Source organism: Mus caroli, unplaced genomic scaffold, assembly GCF_978045245.1.
Source record: "Mus caroli unplaced genomic scaffold, Mus_caroli_1 scaffold_1, whole genome shotgun sequence".
Classification (NCBI taxonomy): Eukaryota; Metazoa; Chordata; class Mammalia; order Rodentia; family Muridae; genus Mus; species Mus caroli.
This window is the reverse complement of record NW_028227256.1, coordinates 86,223,306-86,243,389: the sequence shown is the minus strand read 5'-3', so window position 1 is coordinate 86,243,389 and position 20,084 is coordinate 86,223,306. Positions and strand designations below refer to the sequence as shown.

The following is a 20,084-nucleotide window of genomic DNA, read 5'->3' as shown; positions in this document are numbered from 1 at the left end:
GATGCCTGTGAAGGATGGCGGGCTGACGCAGTCACGGGGTTAGCCAAAGCCAAATGCACAAACTACGATCCGTACCCCCAAACTGAACCTACCACAAACACAAGGCCTGAGAACGCCTCGGCAGCTCATCATGCTGCCAGTCCAGTTAGGAGAATCAACCAATGCCACTTTGGTTAAGCAAATAATTTTAAAAAGAATTACAATGCTTAAAGACAATTGGCAGACAAAGTAAATCTTTGCTGCAGTTAGATTTTCTCAATATGCTCTGGCCTTTAAGTAAACAGTGTGTTGATAAAGTTAACACTTTGCTACAATATATAATACTTTCAGATAACCTTTACAGAGATGTTGAAATTTATTTTCTTTTTAAATTACATTTATTAACTTTATATTCATTCATTCATTCATTCGTTCATTCCCTCTCTCTCTCTCTCTCTCTCTCTCTCTCTCTCTCTCTCTCTCTCTCTCTCTCTCTGTGTGTGTGTGTGTGTGTGTGTGTGTGTTGTATAGATCAGAGGAAACACTTGGGGCCTGGCAGCAGAAGACTCTCTACCCAGTGAGCCTCTCCCTAGCGTTACCTTACTTAAAGGTACAGGCAACATAACCAAACCGTCCTCCTTTCAGCAGTTTAGCTTAGCAATCTTCAGAGTGTGACCCTCCATGCCTGTCAGGGGAGCCAGAAGTCAACAGTTCAGAATGGCTTTTAATTGTATGGAAATTTGTTCTAATGTTGCAAGAATGATAGGGCAGTATACCTACAATAAAAAGCTACTTTCACTTTCTGAATTTCAACCAGCAAAGCCTTCTTCCAGGTCTGACAATCACTGGGTGCCTCTTTTGAAATTGCCAGCTAAACTAGCCATTTTTTTTTTTTTAAGTGAAACAACGTTTTCACTTGACAGAAGGACTGTCACACAAAGGTTACAGTTATCTCTTATGAAATTAAAGGTATTTTTCTTGAAAAAAAAAAAGGAATAAAACGAATCCTTAAAGGAAAGTACCTGACAGTATTAGTGACTAATGAAGGAATCTGAGCTCTCCTGCAAAAAAAAAAAAAAAAAAAAAAAAAAAAAAAAGAAAAAGAAAAAAAGAAAAAAATCTAAACACTTATTTCTCTCTTGCCACGAGGTTGGCATATTTCAAATACTAAACATTTTTTGAAAAGAGAGATGATAGTATTAATGCAGTATCTGCATATTATGGATGGAAGGGAAGAGTCACTGTTTGGAAATCTGCACACCTCACTTCAAAAACATCACTGTACTGAAATGGTTGTTGCATGATGCTGTGCACATGGATGCATGTCGCCAGGCATATGTGGATAAAACACATGAAAGGTCATGGACAGCGCAGTGTGATGGCTCGTTCCTAAGTTCTAGGATGCAATACCCAGGGCTGGTACTTAGCGGAAATGGTACTTAACACATGTCTCCCTCTTCCGCTATGACTACATGAGTAGATGCCTTATACCTTGAACAAGAATTGTCAAAATAAAATAAAATAAAATAAAAGAATTGTCAGGTCTTAAAAAGGTTTGGGAAAATGGAAAAGAACATTGCTCCTTCATGGCTTTTTTCTGGAAACTGCTCTCCTTTTATTTATATATGGGAGGAGGCACACATATGGCCAGCCAACACCTTTTGTAGTCTCTTCTTGCATTCCGCCATGGGGCTTGCAGGGACTGAACTCAGGGAGTCAGGCTTGGCAACAAGTACCTTGACCTACTGAGCCATCTCACTGGTTTGTGAAATATAGTTTCACAGAACTATTATCTACCTGAACACAGAATGTGTGGGTCCTTATTTTACATGAAATTGAACATTTAAAACTTTTGTTTGAATGCTTGACATGAAAAAAAAAAAGACCCATTTCTTATTTTCACTGTACTTTGAAAATGTCCAGGTTCAAAACGGAAGCTGTAGTTCATTAACTTCTGTTTTTTTTTTTTTTAAACTCACACAAAAAGTGTATGTAAGAGAAGCCATTGTTAGATACACTGCTATTCCCAAACTCCATTTAATATATTTTTCAAAGGAAACTAATCCATAAAGACAGATATAGCAGCGGCCATTCACAGAGATCAAGCACATAGGAGAGTCCCACATGTCTGAATGATAAACAATAGCCTCATGCATAGGCACGGGCAGAGGAGAGGCACACACCTAAAAATACCGCAGAAATGCTCAAGGACTACCGAGAATCTTCTGGCCACAGCCTTTCAGATCACGGGACTCAAAGACCACAATTTCTCCTCCTCTCCAAAGGGTCCCGGTCACAATAGCAAGGTAGGAGGCAGCTTCAAAGCCATAACATTTCTATGAGGAATAATTTTGTTTCCCAAGACAGCTGACAGAATTTCAGCGCTCTGCTTTTACCAGGGCCTTCTTGAAGGAGGACACTTCGAAGTGTATGTGCACCTGACCCTGGGACATCGAGGGAACAAGGAAGCCACCAAATAAGAGTCTCATAGCGACTGAGGCCAAGGTATCAGTTAGAAGACTGTCCCAGTGAATGCCTCACTGGTATGGGTAATTACTCCATTCCTGGTAGCTGGTGCAAGTTGGCTGGGGTTCAGTGGTAGCAAGCTCTCCCTAGGACAGTGCAAGGGCCAGGGCGGGCTCACCCCTGCACGTTAGCAGGGTGAATCTCTCCGTTCTGTTCATTATAGCGAGCAGCATCCAACCATAATGGGCGAAATTCCAACATCAGCCCAGGGGGATACATTATTGTAATATGAATCTAAATAGCAGAAAATCCCACAGTGAATTATGAATATACCTTTGGCCCCTTGATTGTATCCGTCTTGATTGACTTACTCTACTGAGCGTCACACTGCAAGAAAGGGTCTTCTCATTTTAGGATCAATTGGACATTACCCAGTTGTAAGCCATGCGTGCTCAAACCTAGCCTGTGCCGGACGGATGAATGCTTCCGCTATGAGAAAGACTCTGTCACTTGAGGAGCTGCAGGCAGCTCTGAGGGCAGGGCACCTTTCACCACGGCAACTTGCACGGGCAGGGCAGGGCTATCAGAGGACTTTAATATTGAAATACTGGTAGAGCCGTGGGTCATCTTAGCATCTGCTCTACAGAAACGTTCAGCACAGTGGTGTCTGGCCGTCCTCGGCGTCTTTAAGTCTTCAGACTGTTTTTGAATAAACTGCCTACAAGAGACACATCGTAAGAAAGAACTGACTTAGGAACAGCAGGCTCTTACAGCGGAGGCTACCATGCCTTTACCTCTGTTACGTGACCTAAGGGGGTACTCAAAGGTCACACTGGAGGCAACACAAATTTTAGGGACGTCTAGTTTGTAAGAGTCTACCTAGGCCTGCTCAGGAGTCTCCTGCTGTCGGAGCCGCTTTCTCAGATGCTCCCCCCCTTTCCTTCCCTGCCCACAGGGGTAGTTGACAGCACCACATACAGATCCAACTTGCATGAGGGCAGTGACTCATGGTTTCCATGACCTTCTCTCCCACACTGAGGTCAGAAGACAGCACGGCTTCTCCAGATGAGAGGACAGGCCTCCACCAAGTAGCCCAAGTGCCTGTTAGGGACCATCACCACTTTCTCACTCACTGTGACTGTGGGGCTGGTGGCTTCAGCATCCTGGTCCTTCCTTCCTGTGGGATGATCGCCATGAGGTTTAAGCTAAGGTGATACACGAAAGGCTTAAGGACATGCCTCAGCTCTTAATAAAAGAAGGCCTCACTACTTCTGCCCACTGCTTCTCTCTCTTTCACTTTATACAGCTATTTCTTGAGCTAAAGGTGTTATTCCCAACCTCAGATAGCAGTTCTGACATGAGAAGCCATTAGGGGTGACTGTGAATCAATTTTTCACTTTACAGTATAGGGGAAAAAAATCCCTTGAAATGCTGACATTTTCTACTTTTTCTCCCCTCCTCTCTTTGGTGGGGGAGGCATGTATCTGGCAGTCAGACATTTTTATTGCAAAACGCTGTCTGGAAAAGATGCAAAGTAAAACTGCTAAAATGCAAGGGCAGGAACCCCCCACAAAACTAAGGGGGAAAAAACAAAAGGCCCCTTCCCTTTGCTTATTGAGTTCAGAGGCATAACAGGCTGCACCCTGCAGCAAACGGGAAGCTACACTAATTTTAAAGCCATAAAACGCTATCAAGTGCCCTGCGGGGCAGGAGGCTCTGAAGCTAGTGGCACCTAAATAAGACATGGTTCATTTACTCTGTAGCTTAGCCTAATGTAATCATCAGCGGTTTCTTAGCCTAGAGTTGTTAACAGGCGAGTAGCCGGCGCAGAGGCAGCCCTCCCAGCCACTGAGGGGGCTGCAGCTAGATTGCTGTTGATTAGAAAATTTTTCAGTTTTGACAAGCACTTAATGAACATAAATCGCACCTTGATTGGTTTCCTTTCGGGGCCACAGGCACACCTGAGCAGAGGAGGAGAGGCCTCGGCAGCGCCACCCTGCCCTACCTTGTGAGACCCTAGCAACAAGCGGGCAATCAGGTTATGAGCCATAGAAGAAAATATTTATAAAATAGAATAATGAAATTCAATCTCTCAGAGGAAGAGGGAGAGCATTTGCTACCCCCCTCGGCCATCCTCTCCCACTGAGACCTCGGTGGTGACTGTCACCACAGGAAAACATAGGGTTTTGATTTATCTGCCTTTCTGGGGAATTTCTGGCCACAATTTGTAACACTAAAAGGCTCCCCAAAGGGAGGGGGTGCAAAATGATACAAATTGGGTACAAAGGATAGCCACTGCTATGTGAACTGTCATTTGGTATATCAGTGATTCCTGGACTCTTCTAGAAACTTAAAGACTCAGAAACACGAGCCACACATGGAGTCTGTGTTTACACACGTGTGCGCGCTCTGTCTGTGTCTCTCTCTCTTTCACCACACACACACACACACACACACACACACACACACACACACACACACACACACACCCACACACCATTTTACTAAAACAAGCAAGAAGACAGGTTCCATCTTCAAGAAACAGATCAGTTGGGCTCTCAAACATCTGTGACTGGCCGGTCTTCCTCACTCAAGGTAGCCCTTCATCAACATCAAGATAGCTGCATAGGAGCAAGCACATGTTGGCCATTTGCATTTACTTGATCTGGTGTGTGTGGGATGTGTGTCTGTGTTCGTGTAATGTTCATATCCATATCGTGGTATGTGTGGAAGTCCTGACCCTCCCCCTTGAGAAAGTCTCCTCTTTTTCTCGATGGCATTACATCAAGTTAGTGGCTTGAGAGCTTTGGAGAGTCTCCCGTCTCTGCCTTCATTACATGGAAGAAGCCGTGGATTACAGATGTGGCCCACTGGATCATGACTTCTGAGTATTCAAACTCAGCTTTTCCCACTGTGCACAAAGTACAAAGTGCGCCTTCTCCTCAGCCTCACTTTATTTTTAAATCTGATACGCTGCCCAAGACCTGGAGTACCATAAAATAAATTCTTTGGGCAGAAGGAAGCTTTGACAGAGACTCTAGCCATGTGGATGAAGAAGCCTGAGTCTTCCAGGGCCCCTGAAAACACAGATACTGTCATAGCATGGGTGTGACACCGCTTAAACAAACTTACAAGAAATTTGGGTGAGTGACAAAAATATTTTCCACCCAAAGCAAGTTCCTGAAGTCAGTTTAAAACTGAGTATCTCCAGCTCCAAGGAGTCATTTCTGTGTTCCCTGAGTGTGGCTTCACACTGTCGGGTTCCTCAGATCAAGAATGCACTAATGCAACATTCTATTTCCCTACCAGAGTATCGCTCAGACTCCAAATGCACTGTTCCTCTTCTTGTTGCTATTAGGCACCGACTTGAGATGGGAACATGCCAGCCAGCTGAGCAGTTTACCAGTGAGTGCCTTGTCTGTACAGGATGGCACATTTGTTGAGTAACAACAATGACTATAATTTACTACAACTTTACTACAATTCAAGAGCAAAGTGAGGCAGCCTGTAGCTCCTCTCCATCGATCACATCTGTTCCCCACAGAACAGAGTCTGTACAAGGCTGTGGCTTTTTCCTGTGGCTTTAAAAGCACCACTGAGTAAACTCTTCCCCTATGACTTCAGGAACTCAAGCCCTGAAGACTTAAGGCCAGGCGAAGCGGCACAGAGTCCCACCCGTCCACCCACATGCATGCATCCAACCATCCATCCTCCCTCCCCACCGTCACCTGATCACTCAGCCCTCCATCCCTCCACTACCTGCTCACCTCTACCTACCTGTCCTATGTCCTACCACCAAACCATCTCCTTCCCCCCTTACCTGTCCCTCTACCCAACTGTCCATCCCATGAACCCACCTCTCACCACACCTACTCCATCCACTCTGTACAGTCATCCACCCAACCAGGATGCTACCCTCATGGCAGCAGAGAGCTGGTGTGGAACTATGATATCAGAAGGAGAAGGAATAAAAAGATGAGACTCTCCTGGACAGAGAAAAAACCAACACAAAAATGGCATTCTTCTGTGGAGAGAGAGCAAGCTGCAGAGAACTTACAGCAGGGTGCCGTTACTCTGAGGAAACCAGGCAGAAATGGGGCCTGTAAGTGCCTTCCAACATGTTCACGTAAGAACAGGGTGCAAGTGCCTTCTGACATGTTCACGTAAGAACAGGGTGCAAGTGCCTTCCAACATGTTCACGTAAGAACAGGGTGCAAGTGCCTTCTGACATGTTCACGTAAGAACAGGGTGCAAGTGCCTTCCAACATGTTCACGTAAGAACAGGGTGCAAGTGCCTTCCAACATGTTCACGTAAGAACAGGCTTGTTCGGCTCACAATTTATTCTGGGCCTGGGGTCATGGCTGCACACCATGGTTGGACCATGTGGCAAGGGGAATGGTCCCTGTATGGTGTTCAAAAGCAGAGAAAGCTTCAGGAAGGTGCTGGGCCCAGTGTCCCCTTTCCAGGCCTGCCCCAATGGCCTAGCCTTTCCCTTTAGTAAATTAGCCTTCATTACTTAGAAGTTTCATCTCTTCCCAGTAGAGTCCTATGCTTGGAGACTACATCTCCAACCTGGCTTTTAGGGGACACCCAGCAGAGCATCAAATGCCACCCGCAGCGACAACATTCACATATCAAGGACCTTGATGTGACACCCACCATGGTCTACGGTCAGGCCTCTTCCAGGATGTTAGACAGCACGTGTTTCAGGGGGAACCCAGGCTTCTGCACACTCAAAGATGGGCCTTCATCCAACATGGAGAAAGCCCTGCCCTCAAGGATGCTCTCTTGAGACTCAGAAAAGCCACACGCTCTGTCTACTTTCTACCACCCTCGGAAACTCAAAAGAAGTATCAGTTGAGGCGTAGTCTGTCATTTAGAAACCTCTTCCTGTTCCAAACGAGGTCTCCCAGACCAGAACAATACTGATTGCTGGCAGCAACATCCCAACCTGTGATCTTCCATGTTATGATTGTAACATCCTAATCTAACTCTAAGTGAGCTCTCTGGACTGTACTAGTATTTTCAGATGGTAAGACATTAATCATGTTGTGTGTGTGTGTGTGTGTGTGTGTGTGCTTCCTTCTCCACTAAGTGAGTCTACTATGGATCACCTGTGTGCCTATGTTGTGGTCAATGATCCAAATGGTGAGCTCAAGGACCCTACAAAGCTATATAACCCTGACATCCAGTGTGACCACACTCAGGGCAACATCCCTTAGGCAGTAAGCAATGCTTGTGTAAACCACTGGCCAGGGAGACAGCGGTGAACAGTGCAGAGCCATGGCACTTAGTCATGAAAGAGCAAAACAACCCACTATTCATAACACAAGTGATGCGAACTGAAGCAGTGTGTCACCAACATGACTCACGGACTATGCTCATACATTTCTTGTCAAATGGCTTTCCATGTGAGGACGAGCATAAGGTCTTTTGAACCTAGGATCTTGCCGAGGCGGAAGCTGTTCTGATTTCTGCATGGTGCTGGAACAGCTATCCGAGGGCTTTGGGTGTAACTGCCTGTTCTCCACAGGAAGTGGGAGGTTTACGCTGGCAGATGTGGGATGTGGTGGGGAGGCATGATCAGAGAATCTGCCTCCTCCAACCTCAAGTCTCCCTGTGATGAACGGGCCAGTGTGCTCCACCTGCAGGGGGCGCTGTGAGAGGAGCTGCTTGCTAAGGCAGGCTCTTTCCCTGGGAAGACGTCTTTCAGAAGACCTAGTTAGGAATCATCTCAGATCCCTTTCTGATGTATCAGTCAAGCGGTTTCCTGTCTACCTGTAAAATCTGGAGTCATTAAAAACCTGAATTCTGACAACCATTTTCAGTGTAGCTGGTTACTGACTCAGAAAAGCACCAAGCTGAAGGCTCACAGTACATGTAACCACCTCTTGCTGTAAGCATGGCCTCAGCTACCAATCTCTAATGGGCTCTGGAGAGTAAAAGGTATCCCTTCTAGAGCCTCATTCCAATTTTTTGATTCAGGGAAGAAAAACCAGGGCCAATCTGGTTTCAAGAGGGTATCAGTAAGGAGGAGAAACAAGTCTGTACAAGGGGGAAGCGATTCATTCAGACTAGGCTGGTCTGACAAGGGCTGGGGACAGCTGCCACGCCCACTGCAAGGAAGGCAGAGCTGGCCCTGACTGCAGTATGCTTTCTCACACAGGGTCCCATAGTGTCATGTCCTTGTTTTGCAGGGCTCATTCTTACAGCCCCACTTAGGAAGTCTACCACACAGAGCCTACTCCAAGAGGAGTATTGTCAGCCATGCAAGTGGCTGTTCCCCCCGACAGACACAGAAGATGAATAGGTGGCTGTGTTGCGATGCAGAGCCCCAGGGCAAAGGTTCTTTCTCATTATCCCTCCATTTTCCATCACGGTGCTCCCTAAGGCAGATAGTTAAGTCCACAGAGAGGGAACCTAAGGCTCTGACAACACATTGCTCTGCACCCACCCCATCAGGATGCAGCAATGAGCCTTAAGTCCAGGAGACCCTCATATATATCTCCTCCTCAGGACAGATAAACAAATGCTTTGAGCCTTGGAGTTCTTGGTGATCTAAGGTTTTTTGTTTTCTTAATTATTATTTTATTTCATTTTTTAATGGAGTTTATTTAGGGCATGGGGAGGGGAGGTAAGAGGGTAGCAGAGGCAGAGAAAGGCAGAGAGAAGGAGAGAATAGAGAAGTAGTGGTGGGCTATGGCCATATGGGGGGGGAGGGAATCTTATTTCATGTTTATAAGTGTTTTGCCTGCATGTGTGTCTGTGTACCACTTACTCAAGGATGCCAGAAGGTGGTGTTGGATCCCCTAAAACTTGAGTTACAGATGGCTTTGAGCGAAGATCTTCTGGAATAACAGCCAATGCTCTTAAAGCTGAGCCATGCCCAGCCAAGATGATTATTATTATTATTATTAATTTGGAAAGAGAAACCACAAAAGAGTAAGCCATTCAGTCACGGCACCAGCGAGTTTTACAGAGCTACTAGGCTTGCTGTTGGTTGCTTCAGTGGTATGTAAAAGCCTGACGTTGTCACGGCATGTGTTCCAGTAGAGGTAAGCAGCAGACTTGGCTTGTCAGTCCTGGACCAGGGCAGCGGACAGCCCACACCCCTCCATAACTTCCATCCCTTTGCCCAGGACCCCCTCAGTCCCGAGAAAGCCAGACAGCACGTTCCCTGTGAAGGCATTCATTCTTACCTCGAGTGGGCGCGCTTCCTGTTACCTAACCTGGGTTCTCGGGTTCATTCACTCAGCATCAGCTGAGAGGGAAAGTGATAGAAGCTGACTGGGTTTTGGGGGACCCCCGTTTTAGGCCCAACATATAACTAAGTGATCTCCTCAGTGGCTTTGTTCTTGGGATGGGTGTTTTCCTTGGGTATCTGGCTATATTAGCCTTTCATTTTGCTCAGTTTGGTGGAAATTTCTGGGCCCCACACTCCAAAGGGTTGGGAGCCATCCTGAGGGCAGTATTTCCACACTTGCTACCTAGTGAATGATTCTCTGGGTTCCAGGAAAGACAGCTGCCAGCCACACTCAGTGCACAACAATTATGGCTAGTGTAGGATCTAAACGCCAGTGTGTTACCTTCCAACTTCTAGACAGGCCATGCAGCTCATGCCCAGCATTGATTTGATGCTGTACATGCTGTATGGGACACTTTGCCAAGATGGCTGCTGGTTTTACCATCTGGAGCCCCATGGGGCCCTGTGACTACAGTGGGCATCAGTCTAGGAACCACTGTGTTTTAGGGGGAAGCACAGAGCAGAAGTCTGCTATTACATGCTTCTCCAGTGCCTCTGCCATCTCTCCACATACAAAGCAAGAAGAACCAGGGCCTATAGCATCTAAGCCTGAGGAGAAACTAGGAGAGGAAGCAGAACGGGCTATGGCTAAGGTACCTCTGGGCAAGAGTGTTCTTCTGGAGGTAACCACTAGGCTCCCCAACAGAAAACAGGAAACTGAGTAATTTCCTTCCATATAGTCCACAGGGACAGAGGTGATATGGTACAGTCTGGGATAAATACAGGGCAGAAAGAAGGTGAGCCACAGCCAAATTTTACTTCTACGGTTCACCGAGTCCCAGCTTTGCTCTCTAACGCACATGAAGCACCAGAACTGGTAAGGAGAGTCCTTCAGTGTGACAGGATCTGAGGAAGAACAAGACCCGAGACAGGGAAGCCTTCCTTGTAGACTGGGTCGCTGCAGGATAGGGAATGCCTGCAAAGGCTCATCTCTGTGTGCTCAGGGATGCAGCCTGAGGGTAGAAGAGTTGCACAAGCACACAGTGCTCAGGACGGCAGCTGTGGAAAAGGCGTGGGCCCTGTTACAGGTGGGTCTCCAGGATCAGAAATCCTATCCTTCCACCATCAAGGCCCCCTGGAGAACCAAAGTTATTCCCAAGATGAGCTTGAGCTAGAGCCACACAAAGAGGTTCCACATCCAATAAAGGACATCTATCCACATATGAATACAACTGCACCTTAGAATATATCAGAACCTATGAATACATGTATAATATGTATCTTCTATACATACATACATACATACATACATACTATACACTACACAGACAGACAGACAGACAGACACAACGTTAGGATGGGGATATATATATATATACTAATATACCCAGGAACTCTGAACACACCATATGAAATGTCCTGCGTAGCCCAATCGATCTGAGTCCCATGCAGGACTTGTGCATCAGTCTGCACTTGGGCAAACTCATCTACAATAGGGTCTGCTTCCTAGTCACATGCTGGCCACCTTCATGGCTCTGCTGAGTATGGTACTGAAAACGGCAGAGTGGCAGTATTGAAAACTTTCACGCTGATGTCCAGTCAAAATATCCTGCATGGACCACTGTAAGCCCGACACGGCCTGCAGAATACAGTCAGGTGTGGCAGGCACCTCATTAGTGCTACAAGCCAGCCAGCGATAGGGACTGAAACGGGTGTGCTCTAGGTATAGATACTGCTATGAAGCCAGGGGGAGAGTCACAGCAGCAACAACACACAAGAAGATACTAGCGGTGGGGGTGGGGTGGGAGGGGAAGATGTTTTTAAAAGGTGAATGTTCTGAGTGTGCGGCGGTGGTGGGGGGAAGGCCTCTCCCAAAAGGCTTTTGGGGGGAGAAAAATGTGCATACAGACCCCAGGAATCTGACATGCATGCTCAAGCCAGTAATATCATATAGGTAAACGTTTTACGTTTTAGCTCTGCAAACTGATTACTGGGTGTCTGTGTTAAAGAGACAGATAAGGACCAAGGAGCTATCAGGAGAAAGCCTATGCAGACCTACTTGTATAATAATGAGGGAGGTCAGACCTACTCATTCATTTATTCATTCCCTCACTGCCAATGGTTTACTCTTGTGAGATACCTTTGAACCACGCAGACTACATCCATGCAGTGGTAGAGTGGAGTACTACATACACATCAAAATGGTGCCCTGTATTTGCTTTCATGGAAGACCGCACGTGACCTATCACTGCAGAGGTGAGCGGGTGTGAGACGTGTTGTCGGTGGAAGCACCAATGCCATGTGCACAGATGCATAGGCCTGTACTCTGACCATGCACAATCAGGGGGCACTTTCAACTTACACGCAGTATGCTTATTTTAAACTTTTTGTTAACAACTGCAATTTTAAAGTATTTCAGTTTTTAAATTCGTAATAGCTCGACAGGGTGGCAAAACCCAATGGCTAATTCTCAATCTATGAAGTTCATGGAATGGAAACAAACATTCCCACCTTAAAAGCGCTCACTGTGGACAGAATGACTGGATGCCTACCAGAGTAAAGCTGAGCCTGCTTTCAGCCCTTACAGAAGTCATGAAAGTAACGCACGGTAAGGAGAACAGTTGCCCGTCTTCTAAGCTGAAGCCTGTGTTTTTTACCTCAGCATGAAAACCGTGGTGAATGACATCGAGGCCTGGCTCTGCTCGCAGGTGTTCACAGGCAAGCCTGAGGTCAGCTGCAGCCTCTGTAGTTCAGGTTTTCACAGACACTCCCTTGGCTCACCCCCCTTTGCCACTCTCATTTATGATGCTACTTCATAAGCAATGTGTACTGTAATGCGCTATAGAACGGAGAGCCCTGGATTCACAGGTAAGGGAGTGGAAGTCTGAGGGCCTGGCTGCCTTATCTCCCTCTCAGGGGATCTAACACCACTGTCCTCAGTGTGAAGGCAGAGGCGGGGAGGCCCTTGCTACCACCTCTAACCCACATACTCACATGTAAACTGGGGTGGTAGGTCAGCACACCGTTGTCGCACAGGGTGACATACTTCTTTTTCCACTCTTTGTTCAGTGACTTGCCACTTCGCTTCAGCAGCATGCCCTGTGGGGGAAGAGGAGCCAGAGAAAGGTCCCGAGTGAGTGGAGGAAGGCGTACGAGACACAACAGGATTCAGAACAAGGCAAACTTTGTGGGTCTGCTTTCCCACGGAGCATTAGCCTTGCTGTCAGACTGAATTTGGGTTTTCTTCTCTTTCATAGTCAACGGTATAGGTGATACTTGAAATTTGAACTCTGCAATAGACTCTTCTCAGTCCACTCTTGATGGGCAGCTGCAGTGGACATCCTGGCTGTCCACCAAACAGCCCACAGAACTCAGTCACACTGAGTGGGAAATGCCTAATGAAAAGGTGCTTTGATTCTTCGCTTGTTGGTTTTTGTGGCACTGGGAAGTGAACACCGGGGCCTTGCCCATTCAAGGAAAATGCTCTACAGTGCTCTACAATGCTCTGCCATGCCCCAGCCCCGACCCCAGTCCCAGCCCCTGCCCCTGCCCCAGCCGCAGGAGTAACATTTTAAACACAGAACCTAAATTGCCTTCTCTGATAAGAAGGCAGCAGTGATTGTTTCACCGTAATTTTATAAACACTACAATTTCATGTTACAATTTCTTTACAGAATTTTAATTTATTCAAACTGAAATTCCATTTGCAAACTTTAGTAACAACACTGGGTGGGTGAGCAGTGCGTAATTCACCGCGATCGATTTTTAATGAAGTCCCATTAAGATTTCTGGGAAAGCTTTCAGAATTCGAAGTTGACATATTTTGGAGCTCACATGTGGCCTAGCCTTCCCTGGATGGCTGCTGCCGATGTGGGCCTGGCCTAAGTGCCAATTCCCAGCAAATCCTCCACCTGTTCACAGCTTTCCTGGGAAAGGACAATGGATGAGCAATCCCGAGTGGGGGTCGGTCAGGCCAACACTCCAGCCTCGGGCTCCCTTTCTTCTCAGCTGCAGCTTTCCTGCCAGGCTTGTCCACTCCTGTACATTCTAACTCTGCACACGTGCAGAGAGGAAGGCTCCTGCCCGTCAAGAAACTGCCGCAATTACGATGCTGAGAAGGTGAGTGCCTAACACTAGCTAATTAAGACAGTCTTAGGAAGCAGGAAGCTAAGGTTCTCAAATACACCTTGACCCCTTGGGGACAGAGGCAGCCTCCCTGCTTCCTGCTCCTGCTCCTCCCCAGGATCTGCACAGGAGACAGGAAGAAGCTCCCTCGTCAATTACCAACACTGTGAGAACAGGGCTGCTTACTCAGACCGTAAGCAGGCTTCAGATCCCAGCCTGAGCATCTGGTACCTGTTACTGGGTGATCCGAACAACCCACAAGTGGACCTTTGGACGGCCATGACTCTGCAAGACCTTATCATGTAAAGAAAGGTCGTGGCCAAAAGTAACCCGGGGGCGGGAGGAGGAAATGTTTATGTGAAAACTAAAGTGGCAGAAGCTGCCTTGTGTGGTATAAATGGACAGGAGAAATTAAGTCACCCCCAGAGACACAATAATAAACCAGCAGCCTTTATGCCCCCAGTTCTTAACCCAGCAACACAAGGCCACACCCAAGTTCTCCCATGGCCTCACATTTTCCCATCATCCACTTCAGATGGAATTTCAACAATACAGAGGGCTGGGGGTCACTGCAATGTCACTGGAAGATTAGGGCGGCTGCAGGCTTCAGAAGGCCATGTCCCTTCCTGCTCAGGCAAGCGCCTGCAGATGTCTAACACAACTCCTTTGGGAGGCTCGTGGGCACTTTCATGAGCCAGCCCTATGCTTCTAATTATCCTTTCACTAGTGAAGGCTACAGAGAAAAAGAGGAGAAACTGGCCAGGCTGGAGGCATGTGGAGAGGCCCTCCCAGTTATCTGGGGACTAAAAGGAGTAATCTATTTTTTAAAAAGTCTTTTTTTTTTTTTTTGGTTTAACATTCATTTCTTTATCATTTGTATGCCACTGTGTGTGCAGGAGCTGGGTCAGCAAACAGTCTGCAAGACTCCGTTCCCTCCTTTCACTATGAGGGGTCCAGGGATTGAACTCAGGTTAGCAGACTTAGCAGCAGATGTCTTTACTTGCTGAGACATCTTGCTGGCTCCAAGTTGATCAATTTTGTTGCTAGGAAAATAATGTCACCAGGATGGAAACATGAATGTTGACAATCGTGACTAAATCATCCCGATCCTTAGAGGACACAGCTGCCTGACTCTCTTGTGTTAGCTCAACACTGTAAGAGGAGGTGGGCCTGAGAAGACCGACCTAAGGGCCACCAGCCCTTGGCTTCCACTGACTTAAAAATATCTCCTTCTACCTCTGAACTTCAAGGTTCCAGGAGAGACTGAGAGCCCCAACTTTCCTGTTCACACATCCTGTCTGCAGTCAGCAGGGCCTTGAAGGCCTTTTCCTCCCATGGCCTAGTATACTGGCCTAGTACCTGGCTTCTCTGAACACCAATGTGCTCGTGCTCTCTTGCTCACCACCAGCCACAGGCTAGAGGCAGCAAAGGCAAGGAACACAAAGTTTCCCCTGGGGACAAGACTCTGGGTCACACACAGGCAAGCTCATACCTAACCACTGTGAAGGGGCAGGCCCCCCATTCCCACCATTCCCTAGTTTTCAGTCACAGTGAACAAAGTGTTCTCACAGCAGAAACTCTTGAGTGTCTCAGCCATTGCCCGACACAACATCCACAGCAGGCACCAGTGACGGGGTTCCCTCCAGAGCAAAGTAAGATCACATGGCTGTGAGGAAGGCAGGCGCCTCTCTGCTTTACAGCGCTCCACAGTTTGCAGAGATGCTCTTCAGCCACTAAGAAGTTGCAGCTTAGCTAAGGAAAAGGACTGGATGGCCCTTCTTTCCAGGCTGGCCTGGAGACCCTGCCTGACTCTCAAATCTCCACAGAACACAATGTATTCAAGTTGGGCACCGTGGTGCATGCCTTTAATCCCAACAATAGGATGGGAGAGACAGCAAAATGTCTGTTGAGTTCGAAGCCAGCCTGGCTTACATAGTGAGTTCTAGAGCTACAGTAGTAAAACTGTCTTTAAAACGAAACAAAAAGTAAGCAAACAAAACAACTTACAGAAACTATCATGCATTCAGAGTGAGAAAAAGCAGGGTCACCACTCTATGGGCTGCAGAAAATGTAAATGCACTGCTTAGGCCACACTGCATCTGCCTCCACCCTGAGAGCAGGCAGAAGCACCCAGGACTCTCAACATTTCTCAGGCAGGAAGAAAACCAGTGTGTATGATGGGAATGAATCTCTTCCTACAAGCAAACTCCAGGGGCAGAGTAGATGGGACTGAAGGAACACTAGAAAATCTCCATCATGTCACGTGCTTCTCTTGTCAGGGTGTGCAGTAGAGAAACAGAGGGCAGGCTAGCCCTGTCCTGTCCAGTTGTCTCCTCAGTATAAGAAACACTGGACTTGCTTCAGAAAGCTTAGCTGAAAATACTGGCAACATCTCAGGAGATTTCTGCACAGAACATGTTATCAGTTTATCCTGTCTGCAGGATGCCTGCAGGAGGGCTTTTGGTTTGAGACTTTCTGACAAGAGTCCTGGCTGTACCAGACACTGGTTTCTTAGCGCCTGAAAGCAAATATGGAAGGACCAGAGAGGTAACACGGAGCAGTAGAGTCAAGAGACAGGTAATTCAATGCTAGGCCACAGGCTGCATGAGAACTGTACACAACACACTGAGAGTCACTTTCCAACACGCAGTAGCAGCTTCCTCGATAGAACAGGTCTTCACAGCACATGGTTCTGTATGAGACCTCAGCCAGACAGCCAGCACGGGACTGGTCAAGTGGGGACATCCTGCCCACACAGTGCTATTATTCAACGGTCTCACAAACACAAGCCAGTTCCCTTGTGAGTGTCACCAGGCCCGGAGATTCTAAAATGTAAAATGCATTATGATGACCACTTTACAGCCAGCAGACACAGACGCAGGGCAGGGTAATGGTACAGTGAGGTAAGACCTAAAACAAAGAGAAACTTCCTTCTTGACAGCTACACACAGAGGCTGGAGGAAGACACCATCTTGGGACCAAATGTATGCCTGGGTTCTCTTGCAAACATCAAGTTTTCAACAAATCCTAGCATCCTTTTTGGGCCCATATCAACAACAGTTGTTCCCTAATTTGTTTCCACTTTTCAAGGCCATGCTCATTTGATGGGGTATAATCAGAGTTGTCAATGAACCCCAATTGATGATGCCCAGGCATTACATGATTAAAACATATCTTCTTCCTTCTGCAGTTTATCCAGAGCGGCAATCACTGTTTCAGTCTAAAGAGCTACATGTTATACCATAAAGCTCTGCATCTGCTAGGACGGTATGTTGTGCCATCTCTGCTTATGGTCCTACAAGCTCTACTAGAACATGGAGTAGCCAGGGAGTCCCAGGGTGGACAGGGCCTGTGGTGGGTATAGAGTTCTATGATCTGCCAGCCCGAACTCTCACCCATTGATAACAACCAAGACAAAGTGGCAAGCCACACAAACAGCTCATTTGAAACACTCAGAGGACACAAAGCCACAGTCCCGCCAGCCAGGAGATGACAGAGGCCGGAAGGCTCCTGGCTGTCTAGACACAGGCGGCAGCTCCCATCAGTGCGTGCAAACGGCCCTTATGATTCTAAGTCTCTTTGAGTGGCTTTAACCTAGGGCAAAACTGCATGGCAGACCGTCAAGATGCATCCTTTGTCCATCTCTCAGACACCAATCTGGTACCCGTGAAGACAATCCTCAGTTTAGAGGGTTCTTGCCGGCCAGCATAGCCATCCATCTGAGAACGCTTTATTTCACATTGGGGGGGTGGGGCAGGGGAGAGGACTGCTGCATCATTTATTTGGATATTGTAAGCTTAAGGATGACACCGAGTTTCACTTAAGAGACTGGCGTGCTCCCTGCATGTGCAATCACTGGTCTACAGAAAGCCAGCGTGTGCAAGCATCTGCCTGCTTGCACAGAAAGCCGGAGAGCACTAATCCATTGTGTAACTCCATCATCTTTCAGTGACTGAGCTGCTCAGGTGACTCAAATCAACCGATTGCACCCAAGGAACATGGGACACTTGTTAAAGTCCATAAGGGGGCCAGAGAGATGGCTCAACAGTTAAGAGCTATTGTGCATCTTTCAGGACTCAAGTTTAGTTCCCAGCACCCACATGGGATGGCTCAGTCTTCTGTATTTCCAGGTTTGGTGGCTCTGACTTCCTCTTCCGGCTCCTGTCAGCACTTGCGCTCACATGCACCTACCCACATACACATAAACATGATTTTTAAAAAAAAAATTTTTTTTAATCTAAAAAAATAAAATAAAATAAAATAAAATAAAATAAAATAAAATAAAATAAAAGTACAGGGAAGTTCTAACTTTGTAGACCCCTGTGTGACTCCTCCTTGTCCTCAGTTATGGTGTCACAATAGATGACAAAATGACTGTTCTCTTGATCAGCCCATTCCAGGGGTGGATAATGCAAATTGGCATCCTGTATCACTGTGTATGGAAAACAAATAGTTCCTGGCCTTGGTGTGGACTCAGTCAGTCAGGAAGCCAAGAATAATCAGAAATGTTAGTGGAGCTTTGTGGGGAAGGACACATTGTCCCCTGAGGCTGGGCAAGGGGGACCAGGCCACAGGCAAGCAGAAACTTCAGTACACCCACAACCCAAATGCCATGTAAAATTCCATCATGGACCTGTGTACACAGTGGTAGATTTTCACACTGAATTCTGAAAGGACTGTTGGCCCCAACTATAGGGAGAAGAAAGGGCCAAGTGAGTTTCCGACTAGAGAGGTATAGAACATGATCCCAAATCCAAACACCACCTGTAACAAAAACAGTGTCTTGGTGCTAGCTTCTTCTACCAGTGCGAACCAATAGGGGAAGACCTGGCCTCAGAGCTTAGATCAAATGCAGACAACAGTAGCAGATGAGACCAGGAGTGAATGAGGGTCTTATGCAAGATGTGGCAGTCTGATCCTTTCTTTAGACCTGGGAAAATTTTCAATAATATGTCAGTTGCCCTAGTTGGAGCTAGGGATGGTGGCAGGTTTCTGTGCCACAGAATGGACTATACCTTGATCCAAAAAAGACCATACAACCTTGAACTAAAATACTATAAAGTTCAGAATGAAGCCTGCTCGCTGGACCCTGAGTCTAGGTACATCAGGAAGGAAGCAGGACGAGGTAGCCACACATCCCCTAATACAGGTCATCTCTTGAAAAAAGAGAAAAGAAACAAGGACCCAGGATTCCCTGTGCCCAGGGCCGGGTATGTTAGGAACAGGTATCTGGCTGAACTTCACAACTCCCGTGTGTCAGCTATCACGTGTGTCTGGTTCCTTTCTACCGTTTTACAATGTAGGGATCTGTTGTAATCTGTCACTGGGTCACTGCTACATGGTATGTGAGTGTAATAATTCAGTTCATCTCCTAAATCCCCTGCCTCAGACAGTGAGAGCTGGCCCAAGGACTTCATCCAGGTGTGCCAGTGAAGGGGACAACATCATGTACTTCCGGCCTGAAGCTCCAAAGACTTGAGACTCTGGGGATGCTGGGATGGTCATAGAAGACTTGTGAGAACCCAGCCCTGGTAGTGTTTGAACCCAGATGGTCCTGGTTCAATTTAACTAGTAGACTGTGGGGTCATCTGTACTAGTTCCATCCTCAGCTTGACAGAGCTGGACAGATCTGGCTTCATTCCCCCTGGGATATCAAGATTGTCCAGCTACAGGCGGTGGGATGGGAAGGCCCTGAGACTGCCTGAAGGGAGCACTAGGCACCTGAAGGAAGGCCTGAAGGAAGGCTGTCACTGCTGTCTTGCTGACCTCTGCCCCCTCCTTTCTGAAATTCTGTACACGTGAGTGAAGGACTTTGGCACCCCAGCCCCAGAGGTATGTAGAGTGCACAGAAGAGCCGCTGCCCCCATAACCCCAACAGTCTGGTAAATAAATTTAAATTGTTTTAAACCACTGGGATTTGGTTTGATTGCATAGCACTAGGTAGCCAAAACACCCAGGCAGTGACAGAATCAGGCACGTGGGCTTCTGCTTACGGCCTGGGGGCTTTGTGGTCTCCCTGGGAACCACTTCCCCAGTAGTCCACCCATAAGGCTCCGCAGCTTCTGTGTTTGTTTAAGAAACTCAAGGGTTTTTGTGACAGCTCGCATTACTCCTTGCAAGTGGCCAGTGTTCTTTAACTGCCTCACCTGATTCACTGACTCACTGTAAAGACTGCAATTCAAATGATCTACAACCAAAACCATCAGGGTCTCAGGAAGGGATGTGTCCCTTTTTGCTCAGGTGTCCTCTGTGGCACAGCAGCAGAAAGCA

At 47.2% G+C, this 20,084-nt stretch overlaps 1 protein-coding gene across 16 annotated transcripts in view; it reads right to left on the bottom strand.

Moving 5' to 3' along the window:
• The window catches only part of Agap1 (ArfGAP with GTPase domain, ankyrin repeat and PH domain 1), a 435,924-nt gene that overhangs the window by 152,718 nt on the left and 263,122 nt on the right, over nucleotides 1-20,084 (bottom strand). For all 16 annotated transcript variants that reach the window (XM_085839355.1, XM_085839372.1, XM_029480713.2 and 13 more), the window contains one exon: nucleotides 12,684-12,788. In XM_085839355.1, the coding sequence (XP_085695481.1) occupies nucleotides 12,684-12,788 (105 nt within the window). The remainder of the gene's footprint in view (nucleotides 1-12,683; nucleotides 12,789-20,084) is intronic.